Source organism: Vespula pensylvanica, chromosome 1, assembly GCF_014466175.1.
Source record: "Vespula pensylvanica isolate Volc-1 chromosome 1, ASM1446617v1, whole genome shotgun sequence".
In the NCBI taxonomy this organism is placed as follows: domain Eukaryota; kingdom Metazoa; phylum Arthropoda; class Insecta; order Hymenoptera; family Vespidae; genus Vespula; species Vespula pensylvanica.
In genome coordinates this window covers 6126289-6138404 of record NC_057685.1, presented here as the reverse complement: position 1 = coordinate 6138404, position 12116 = coordinate 6126289, and the positions used below count along the sequence as shown (strand labels likewise).

General features: G+C 28.1%; 2 protein-coding genes across 9 annotated transcripts in view; both read right to left on the bottom strand.

Moving 5' to 3' along the window:
- LOC122635675 (nuclear distribution protein nudE-like 1-B) overlaps nucleotides 1-5013 on the bottom strand; it is an 8631-nt gene extending 3618 nt beyond the window's left edge. For 2 of the 8 annotated variants that reach the window (XR_006328723.1, XM_043826161.1), the window contains exons 1-7: nucleotides 2921-3221; nucleotides 2361-2533; nucleotides 1802-2092; nucleotides 1474-1610; nucleotides 1212-1394; nucleotides 640-761; nucleotides 99-307 (exon numbers count right to left, since the gene is read on the bottom strand). Coding sequence is in view for 7 of the 8 variants with exons in the window: in XM_043826161.1 (XP_043682096.1) it covers nucleotides 140-307; nucleotides 640-761; nucleotides 1212-1394; nucleotides 1474-1610; nucleotides 1802-2092; nucleotides 2361-2446 (987 nt within the window). In the remaining variant the exon portion in view is untranslated. Of the gene's footprint in view, nucleotides 1-98; nucleotides 343-639; nucleotides 762-1211; nucleotides 1395-1473; nucleotides 1611-1801; nucleotides 2093-2360; nucleotides 2534-2656; nucleotides 3250-4881 lie in introns of those variants that run through there. The other 6 variants (XM_043826193.1, XM_043826184.1, XM_043826175.1 and 3 more) reach the window with 6 other exon arrangements.
- Nucleotide 5014: 1 nt separating this feature from the next.
- On the bottom strand, nucleotides 5015-12085 carry LOC122635644 (alsin). The gene is made up of 14 exons (XM_043826088.1): nucleotides 11192-12085; nucleotides 9775-11100; nucleotides 9123-9689; nucleotides 8690-9059; nucleotides 8412-8613; nucleotides 8162-8342; nucleotides 7894-8060; nucleotides 7699-7808; nucleotides 7402-7613; nucleotides 6651-7211; nucleotides 6401-6577; nucleotides 6132-6294; nucleotides 5870-6052; nucleotides 5015-5786 (listed from the first exon to the last, which is right to left on the bottom strand). Exons 1-14 carry the CDS (start codon nucleotides 11530-11532, stop codon nucleotides 5739-5741), a joined length of 4608 nt encoding a protein of 1535 aa, XP_043682023.1. The 5' UTR covers nucleotides 11533-12085; the 3' UTR covers nucleotides 5015-5738.
- Nucleotides 12086-12116: the final 31 nt, after the last annotated feature.

The following is a 12116-nucleotide window of genomic DNA, read 5'->3' as shown; positions in this document are numbered from 1 at the left end:
AAAAAAAAAAGAATTGTTCAAATATCTATCATTGATGATATAAATAAGCATGAAAGCAATGGAGATTAAAGAAAATATAAAGAAAAACAAATAAAGACCTGCATTATAAGGAGATGGAAAATAATTTAATGATGAGGTATCACGAAGATTGTCTGCATTTGGCTGGTCTAGGTTGTTGCCTAATACACTGTGTAGGTGTATAAACTTGAATCGATGGTGCATTATTTGGTGGAATGGTATTTGATTTTTTTCCATTTGGACAAGTACATTTCACCCTCCTACAGTCCATGCAGACCCATCTGTCAAGCTACCAAAACACTGGCTACTAGTAATAACTACATTCTTATACAAAAAAAAAGGATACTAATATCATCAATTAAATAAAATAATATAATTTTATTGAATTTATTAAAAAAATGTATATATATGTATATATATATACATAATAAAATAAAATTGTTATTCTAAATACTTTTTCCCAATAAAATCTAATTTATATACAAGAAATCATATAGACAAATATACAAGATTCATAAAGTTACAAGGAAATACAGGCCATGCTTTAAGCTTTAACAACAGCATTCATTTTTTCTATTACAAACATCTATTGCATTCTAATAATTCAATTTTTGTACTCACTCCAACTTTTCTCATCAGGTCTCCGATCATATTCATTGCTAATATTCTGGTACATGGTGCCAATGGTGGATTTATATTATTATTGTTGTTCCCAATTACACCCCCTACTACTCCATTTCCAACTGATAGTAAATAAGAAAAAATATATTACTGTACAAATTAAATATGAACAATTATATAAATACAATCTAATATTCAAATAAACAGATGAAAAGCATACATGAACTTGAAAAACTGGAAAAATACAAGCTTGAAAATAATTTTTATTTAATATGTAGCAAACTTATATTTACAATTTAATATAACGTCAAATATTAATTTATTTATAATAGTACACAATTTTAATAATGCAAAATTGGAGAATTCATGATATTGAATAAATATAGAGAAACAGAATAAGTCAATTCCTGTTTCATATAAATTACTCTAAAGTAATAATTAACAGGAACACTAATAACTAATTATTTTAAAAACATAAATAAATTTTCATTTTAATAAATTTGCAGAAAGCTTTTTCTTAGATCCAAAATAAAGTACATGTCTAGACTTACGAAAAGCATTATGAATCTTACTTTTCAATGATGGAGTCGTGTTATTTGAAGGTATAGATTGTGAAACTAATGGACTGGAAGGTGGTGTGTGTGTTTCTAGTTCAACTTGTAGTTTATTACTATCTACAAGATTACGAACTCTATCTGCTGTCTTATCATTATCTGGTTGGTGTCGTTCTTGTACTTGAATTTCTTGTTTCAAATCTAAAAAATTATAATAAATTAAAAATAGTATTAAATATGGAAGGAAAAAATATATATCTATATAAAATTATTATCAAACCTCTAATTTCATCCATTAATCTTTGTACTATGACTTTTAAGCCTTCCTTTTCATCAAGCTCAGATTCAAGTAGAGCATTCTTTTCTATTGCCAAGTTAAATTTAGCTTCTATCTCTTCTTCCGTTACTCTATTTACCCTGTAATATATAATGAATCATTAAAAATATATATACCAGCTGTCACTGTATACATCATACTATCATATGACTATATAATATGATTGTAAATAATATTTTATCTTTAATTATATAAGCAATATTTTATAACTATTTCATATCTCATCCATAAGATTTATATGATGTATCTTTTTGTAAATGTTATTACATACCTATGTGCTCTTTCTAAATCATCATTTTTCTGTTCTAGTTCTCTAATATATTTCATCAATTGTTCATGTTGTAATTGCAAATCTTGTGCTTGTGACTGAAACATAGCACAATCTGCAGTTTGTTGATCTAATCTTGTTCTCAATTGTTCTACTTCTGTTGCAAGACGTGTATTCCTTTGTCTTAATTCTCTATTTGCTTTTTCAGCTTGTTCTAAAGATGTTTCTAATTCTTTTTCCAACATCTGAGAATTTTCTTGAAATTCTTCCAATTCTCTTTCGACATCTTCTTTTCTGCATATTAACAAATTATTGGTAACCAGAATATACCAAGTATATTCCTTGTTATAGAAAACTTTTTCAAATTGTATGCGACATTCATATTGTAATCAGAAATTAGACTTCATATTCATAGTCAATATATAATCCATATAGTTGAAACAGTTTTCTATAACAAGGATCCTTTATATTGTACGAAAATCTTCTACACTCCGATTATAAATTAAATATATTTTAGAATTTTAGATTGATTATCTATATTTAATCATAAAGCTAATATCACCTTTGATGCATTTGATGGGCAAGATCCATCCAATATTGAATTTCATCATCTTTTGACAAAAATTGAGGAGGATCAGTTTCCATCATCTTGAGAGTTAATAGAAAGAACCTCGGATATTATTTTGCAAATATATATTAGTTCTTCTATAGTCTTGTCAATAGGAAGTCAGCATTCTAATAAAACAAACATAGATACATACAAATTAAAAGATATTCAATCATAATAAGAGCAATGATATCAAAGGTAAAGATACACGAAAACTTCTATATGTATAACAACGTCTTGTTTATACTCACTTATACATCATCATCGATTAATTACGCAAAAACAACGTATTTATAAATAATAATGTTAAAGTTAAATAATATTACGTTTCAATTTGCAATAGAAAAGATTTAGAAAGAAGATACACAAATAGCAAAAGAAGTAAATGAAAATGATAGGCGTTGTTCGAAATATGTTATTGTTCGATGACACATTACTCAAAATGTAGAAAACCTTGAAAAAACTCTTGGTATGCAAAACGTAGTCACAAATGTATATGACATAAATTTCATTACCATGCAATAAATGAATCACTTCTTAATACCGCAACGCATAAAAAACTGGCACGGTAGCGTAAATCGTTCGAGAATTCAGAACCTGTTCTCTTTTCTTTTTCTATTACGCGCAAAATATAAAGGTTAGCTCGACAAGATCGTCGAGCGAACCCTTGCAGGAGAGACTAAGATGTAACATTTGACAGAAATAGTCGTATTTAAATTGGAGAACGATATGTTTACCAGTCGCAAAATGGCAGATATGTAAAGCCACATACAGAACTAACGATCAAGCAACGATGAGCCACCGTACAACCATGAAGTACGTAATACTAGATTACCGGCAATTACTGAATGTATATCTCATATGTATCTATTTTAAGAGAACAAAAAAGAAGGACAAAAGAATGTATACAAGTGATTATACATATATAATAGAAAGTCATAATATGATGACTTGAAAAAACGTGCAATAAATTTTAAAGTACACGTTACAAAAAAAAAAAAAAAGAAAAGAAATTGATTAACTCATCAGTCGTTTTGATTGGTTGGTATATGTGAAATGTGTTTAAAAAATGGCGAGATTGGGAATGGACAACGTTGTACAAATGCCACGTTATCTGACAACGAAAACATACAAGGTACACAAAATTGAGTTACCTATTTTGCCGAAATTTTCTAGGAGTATATTATTGATATAGAAGTAATAAATATTATTCAGAGACGATCTAATCGTTGAGGAGAAATCATTGCTTTAATTTGACCATATTTTAGTAACACGACAGTGAACAATATTCAATTGATAGTTTGATTTAGTGAATTAAGATAAAGCTCTATGATTCAGAAAATAATGTGTTCGAATCTCTTATTATTTCTTTTGTCAACCTATTTTTATCCAAAAAAAAAAAAAAAAAAAAAAAAAAAAAAAAAAAAAAAAAAAAAAAAAAAAAAAAAAAAAAAAAAAAAGCTTAGAAAAAGTACAAAAGATGAAACAAAGAGAAACAATGTTTCTCAAGAAATAATTATAATAATGTTCCTAAATTTGTTGGATTTGTTCATTTACTACGTTCTAATATTTAAACTAACATGCATGAATATGGATGTACGAATATTTGCATGAAACTAATAAAGAATAAACATAATAATTAAATATTTCGTGTTTCATACACAAGAATACGTAAATAATCTTAAGAATAATAATCTATTATTCGTTCTAGTATTTCTCAATTTTCAATATTAGTTTAATTTATATTCGAATAGAAAAATAGAAAAAATAATAAAATCGTGTGAAGGTTGGACGATTACGTAAGATGTGTTCCTGTGGCGTCAGGATGATGTCGTTAATAATAATAATGGTAATGACGGTGATGACAATGGTAATATATTCACAAGAATTCAGCAACAATGACTTTTTGTCGAGTGTTTCTTACGATTCATCTTATCAATGGGGCACAGTTTTATTTTCATTATTGTCTTTATTATTATTTACTTCTCTCTCTCTCTCTCTCTTTAATTTCTTTCTATATTTTTACATTTTTAACGATAGAATAGGACATATATATCGTTTCCAACAAAAATTTTTGTTTTTTCGAAAATATCGTATCATCAATTTTCCTTTTTTTGGACAAAGAAAAACTACAAAATCTTCTAATTGTATAAGAGTCATCGCTTAAATAAGATGAATAGCAAGAAACTTTTGAATATATAACCTATTTTCTTAACTCATTCCACTACGACTATCATCTCTATTACCAGCAGCAATTTAAATTTAAGGTTAGTATATTCTGAGCTCTGATGAGAATTTTTGAAAAAACTTTATTTTTATGGATATACTATATCCGAAAAGATATCGTTTTCTGACGATTTTTTTTTCAAAGAAAATAAAGTTTTTTTAAAAATTCGAAAGAACCATGAAATTTCAAATTTAAATATAGAAAGGAATGTGATCTATTGGATGTGATACGTAAATATGAATTTCATACTTATACAATTTTGCGCCACTCGGTTTACGCTTGCGTCGAAAATGTAAATGGGAATAATGGATTCTGATTGGTGGATTTCCTTAAAGCATACATATTACCTCTTATGTCGATTTGTGTGTGAAGACCTTTATAGAATATTACGATGAACTTTATTTACGATGTGAATTTTCCATTTTCATTTGTAATTAAAATAACATGGGATATTTGAGACACACACAACGCACACATACGCGCACATATACTTCATTATCTATAATTTTAATTTTTCACGTCATATTTAAAATTATACGAACAAAATGCATGAATTAGGTTATTATAGCTTTTGAAAACGACAGCTTTGGAAAAGGCATGCTTATAAATAAATATCGATTATATAATGAACATAATATTTCTGCAATTTGTTTGGTAACTATGCATACAAACTTAATGCACAGAATTATCTCTTCATATTCTAATGCTTTTGTACCTTTAAGCTCATATAAATACATACACTATACAACAATATAAATATTAAATAAATCGATATGTAACATTATTGTCTATGTTACATGTTAAACTTATTTAGATATAAATACAAGATGATTTATGATGATACTATATATTACTTTCACATTGCAATCTTTGTAACAATTAATTTACATAAACTGTATATAACAAATATGTTTTTTACACTAATGAGTTTTTTAAAATCTGTAAAGATATGAGGTAAGATTTATCCTGACTTATATTCTGATATTACTTTATATATAGATATATTATTATATATTAAGTAACATAAAATTTGTTCATTTAAAATTACTAATCCTATATCATGCACTTATGTTCATCATGGCTATTATATTACCATCAAAAATATTTTAATCAACGGCATTCGTTTTTTCCTGCAGTATTTGATAATAACATGCCTATAATTAGAAAATTTATATTATTATAAAATATGTCATATATTGTATTATAGCATAAAAATATTTTTAAACTAAGGACTTACTTTTAATGTAGTAAACATAATTCCAAGTTCTCCATTTTGTAATCGCGGTTCCATAAAATCCTCTATAAAATGTATTTCACTACCTAATTGTAATACACTAGCACGTACTACAACAAAACTAAATACTGGGAATAATTCGTCCATTGTCCATAAATATGTAGAACCTAAATGTTTCTGAACTGCCTGAATGTATATTGAATATTAATAATTATGGAATGTAATTTTAAAACTTGCAATATAAAATAACAAGACTGTTTCTTACTTGTGTCATTTGTTCAAAGGTATTTTTAACAACAAGCAATTTTTCTAAAGGAGAGAATGTTGTTTTTAGTTGCTGTAAAGCTTCTATAGCTTCAGAGAAATGAGATTCTTTTTGATATGAATTTTCCCCAAAATTACTAGTGGCTACTTCCTTCCAAAATTTTCTAGAATTGATTATAATGTATATTTATAATTATATAATTATATATATTAATGATAATTCTAAATACATTATAAATGTATATTGTGTGTGTGCACATGCAGACTTACTTATTAACATCTAAAAAGGTCATTAAAGTTATATCTGGTTGTTTGTTCCATTTCATTAATCTTTCCCAATAGGCATCATCTTCTTTTTTATTATGTAAAGCATACAACACAAAAAGAGCTGAATGCACACGTGGTAGTAATATCGGATGTAATATTGCAGCTGCACTTATTACTTGCCTGACAAAATATCATAATATCAGTAAAATTTAGATGAGAATATTCATTGTAAGTGAGTCTGCATATAACATACCCCTCGTTTTTATCATCATCCTCGGATCCTAAAACATATTCCTTACCACCTCTTAATAATGCAGGAAATAATAATGTTACTATGTCATATATTCTTGATGTAATACTGTGAAGTTCAGAGACAGCATGGCTTAATAAAAGGGGATGTACTCTTACACCACCATATGTTGCTGTATATACTGTTGCAATTTCTGTCAATAAAGCACCCAGTGGATGATGTGGACTTTCAAAAGCTTGTATTAAATACTTATGTACTTCTTTGTAACTTTGGATGGTAAGTTTATCTTTACCAAAACAAGGTATTTTATCCAACTGATCAATACTTTCATTATTTTTTTCTTTGTTTGTTGATGCATTCCCAGACATCTTTTTTCGTTGTAATGTTTTCTGATGAGATTTTGTAATTATAGCTGCTACATTTTGCCAAGCTTTCTGTGTCTCTGCAAACTTTTCATTGAAGCTGGCCTTAGCAGTTGATTCAGGTACACCAAGCTGTTGATAGCATTGTCTAAATATAGCTTTCCATTTCTGATCTGGTGCTACACATAATTTACCAAAAGATCTGTTAAAAATATCAAATGCATGTCATTTTAGTTAATTATCTTAGAGAGAATTATATTGTTTGAGTGACATTTATTATTATACCATTCTTATGTATATCATTTTATATATGCCTAAACATTCATAAGATACATTACAAATGTTATCTAATTGAGAAAGTAATTTTGCAGGTTTTTATACAAACTACTTACGTTGGTTTAGAGTTAGCTGAGACATTTCCACTAGCTTTATTCATGTGTAATGTAGCTACAACTTTCACACCTTCATTCCAAGCACCATTAATGTTACCTTCTAATCTGTCACCAGTACGAAATGTTAGAACACCTCTTCCACAAAATATTCCTGCAGATTTAAATTCTCCTTCATAATGAGTACCATCTTCAAACACCATAACTCCATAGCCCTTAATGTTAATATATTTATAAACGGATTTTTTCTTGGATTTTATATTAGAGACATTAATAATAAATATGAAATAAATTACGAACCGTTAGGACATCTTGACTAAAGGCACCTTCATAATAAATACCATCAAGTGTAACTATCAAACCACAACCATGTTTCATATCATTGTTCCATGATCCTAAATATTTTTCTCCTATAACATAAAAATGTATAGAGTTATGTTAATGATTTATTATATAGATGAAAATTTATATTAAATTTATAGAATAAAAAAATACCAGTCATGATATCATCCATGATTCCATATCCCTGTTTAACACCTGCAGCCCATTCTCCTATATAAACAGATGCTACAGAAGCCATAAAGTGACCTTCTTTTTTAACACCATGTCCATGTGGTAATCCATCTTTAAAATAGCCTTCGTAAATATCTCCGTTTACATACCTAAAATATTAGAATATTTAGTACTTTAGTAAAATCTATTATTTTGACAGGATTTTCAAATAGTATAATATATATATATATATATATGTATATATATTTACTTCATAGTTCCAAAACCATTTTGTTGATTATCTTTCCATTGTCCTTCATATATACCTTGTGTTGGAATTTCCATTTTACCAGTACCATAAATAATACCTTTATGGAACTGACCAGTATATATTCGACCATCAGACCATTCTAATTTTCCAGATCCATGTGGTTTACCATTTAACCAACGACCTATGATAATAATTCTTATTTATTTTAGAAATACAATTAAAAAATTTTTAAGTGCATGTCTTATCATACCAGTATATTTCGCATCCTTGAAAACACTGTGCTTTGTGAAAGAGAATGAGGTTGAACGTACTATTGGGAGAGCAATTCCAATTGCTCTTTGTACACTGCATTTTATTGCGTTTTGTAAAGCATGCAGCCATTCATTACGCTCAGAGGGTGTTGGAGTGTATAGTACAAAACTATCTTCTGGCGTTACAATTGATATGGCATTCTAAAATCAATATAAAGCTATGATGAATCGATATAAATATAAAATTTTATTATTATCATAAAAGATTATTTTATACCTGTAAAGATTCAGAATCTGATAATGGTTCAACCCACAGAGTTTTAAGTGGATGCACTGTATGGTATGTTCCACTTACATGGATAAATATATCAGTTAACAAAATAAACCAATGTGTTGAAAATCTTCCAGAATTTAATAAAGCTATAGGATGAGATCGTGATTCTCTAATAAGTCTTCTCTCAGGTGATCTTAATAATTCCCCTACTTTTCCTGAATTTTCCCAAAAAGATCTCGTAATTTCAGCCTCTTTTTGTCGCTTTTCTTGTTCATCACATAATTGTTCCCATTTCATAAGTGCATCATGTAGTCGCTCAATACCCATTCGTTGTCCATTACTTTTCATTAAACTTTGAATCATATTCTTGTACCTGAAATGTTTATAATGTATAACTGTATGTAAAACAAAGTATACAAATAAGAAAGAAACTTACTTATCTAGATTCTTCAGTGGATGCTGTAGTGCCATGGTTATCGCAATTTCATTGTTAACTTTTTTCGTTCCATTTCCTTTCATTTTATCTATAAATAAATTTGATACTATCTGGGGTACTTCAATTATTTTTGCAATGTATATAAAGCCACCAAAAGAAATAATATCACAAATTACATTTAAATAATATTTATAAACTGTGGAATATTCTTCTATATTAGCAATTATTACAACTTCATATGCTTCTCCAATATGTTTGAAATAATCCCATAGACTAACAACATTTAGTACACTGAAATTCAATAGTTCTGTATAACAACGGCACATAGTTTCATATACATTTGATTCTTGAGTTGCACCCACTTTTTTTTGGAATGGTTTAATTAAATTCTGATATACTGTTATCATCTGCTCTAAAAATATTTGATTATTCACTAAATCTTCATTTACATTTATTGTAGGTTCATTTATAAAGGAACAACAACTATATTGTCCAGAACTAAAAATTTGTTTTGTGCTAGATTGCTCAGTGGATTCTATATCCAATTGAAACATTTCTGCTGCTTTACTAAAACAATAATGAATTTAAATTAAACTTTGCATAGAATGATGCAGAATATAAATAAATTTTATGATTTCAATAAAATTGATACCTTGATTGCCCTATGAAATATAAACCATGATGCATCATTATCAAGCTATGAGCAGTACCAGCTGCTATATCTTTTGCTCTTTCATTAGAACATAATTTTGTACTAAACAACTGAGGTGCACTTTGATCTGCTATTGAATTTAATGTAACTTGTTTAAAATTATTTCTTCCCCATACAAATACTCTACCATCTAAGGTTAATGCAATTACATGGAATGCACCACAAGCAATTTTTCTAAGTCCTGTATTATTAAGTTTTGCCACCAATATTGGCCTTATTCGTTTAATATTATCTCCTGTTCCTAATTGTCCATATTGCACATCACCCCATGTCCAAAGTTCAGTTGACAATATGTTACTACCTGTACGAGATAGAACATTAATTCTTTCATTTAATCCCTGTTGTGATAATTCATGTTCCAATGACCCAGTACTTGATGACCAGGGAAATTCTTCACAGCGTAAACTAAGTGCTAAATTATTTGTACCAGGTTTTGACAATTCTGCCGCTTGTTCTTCTAATTGTTCATTGTTCTCATCTTTAAGTTCATTAATGTCTGAACTTCCACTCATGTGTCTTGAGAGTGTAACAACTTTATCACTAACATTTTTGACACCTTCATATACAAAATTAGCCATATTAGAAACATTTTGCTTGATTAATTTGGTTGGATTATCTGTATTTTCAAGAGATTCTTCTTTTACACTTCCATAAGATGAAACCCATGATAATTGTCTTGTTAAAAACTGCCGTGCTGCTTCTGTATTTATAAAAATTACATTCTTTTTTTCTTCTTTATCTAATTCAGAAATATTATTCAAATCTGTTTCCTTATCTTCTTCAGTAACAATATCATGATTTTTTCTATCACATTCTTCAACAAGAGGCATATCATGTTCTTTACTGGCAGTAGATAAAGCACTAATAGAATTAGTAGAACGATCCTCACTGAACTGTTGAACATGGAGTCCCATTGGGCAAGTATCTGATGATGTTATACTTGCAGGACTTAACATAATATTGTTGAGACATTGAGGACATGAGTTTACAAAAACTTCTTCTTCTAATTCATTTTCACTATCCGTATCATCTCTCATAGTCTTTGCTGGTTTTCTTAGAGTAGCAACATTAAAATTAGAGCCACATGTAACCTGAGATATGGTTCTTCCTTCAAAAAATTTTACTTTTTTAGGTTCTGCACTATTGATATCTATCTCTGGTTGATTTCCACTCGCCCAAAGTTGTCCATTTTCGGTAACAAACAATGCTGAAAAATCATTAACTGCTACAGATTTTACTTTAATTATTTCATTTTCTTGTCTGTACCTATAAAAGATAATGAATTATAAAAATGTTGATCATTTAATAATGATAAACTTAATAATTTAATGATCTATTATCAACAATTAATACATACCCATGACTACAACATTTTGGTTCCTCTTTAAGTATTATTGTTTCAACAATGTTCATATCATGAGGATTTACTTTTAATACATGACCTTTAGAATTTACAATGAATAAATAATTTGTATTAGATGCTATATCAACAGCATCAAACTGAGCTCTTTTAAGATTGAGTGTTGGAGATATATCATTTTCCAATAATACTTCTCCATAATATAAGTAATTAGTATTGGTTGCTACGAAAATGTAATCCTTAATGGCAATTAATTTGCTAATTATTCCATTTGGTTTATCACTAAATGTGAATGCCAATTTATCAACACCTCTCCACAAATGCATGTATTCTTCCATTGTTTAAATGATATTGTTTATTTTTATAACCTATATTCTATAAACGTTTGTACGATATAGTAATACGTTTGTTGTCATGTTATTTGAGATATCAACACCTCTGTTAAATTTGCTATAAATTTATTTAAAAGAATATTCATTTTGATGTAATTCAATAAGCCGTTATTCCCTCTTTACTGTTACTACGAATAATGTCTATATCAGCTGATCTTTTATCGCGTTATGCATGGAGTAATGTATTAGTTTGGTTACGTCCAGATATGAAAAATATTCGATGAGGGCGTTCTATAACAGAGTTCGTATAAGGCTGTTCATCACCCCTAATTTTATAATGGTTTACGCCAACAAAAAGTCCAGATATAATTCTTGTCCGATTTTGATGAACGAGATCTTATTTTGATGGATTTAAATGTGGGGATGACTTTATCAAATTTTTGATAGAAATTTTATTTTCTTTGAAAAAAATCGCGTTAAAAAGTATTGTTTTTATCGAAAATAATTTATTTATAACTGAAACTTTTTCCAATATTTCGGAAAATTATTTAGGACTTTTAAGATTACATGTACGTCGTTAGGATAAGACA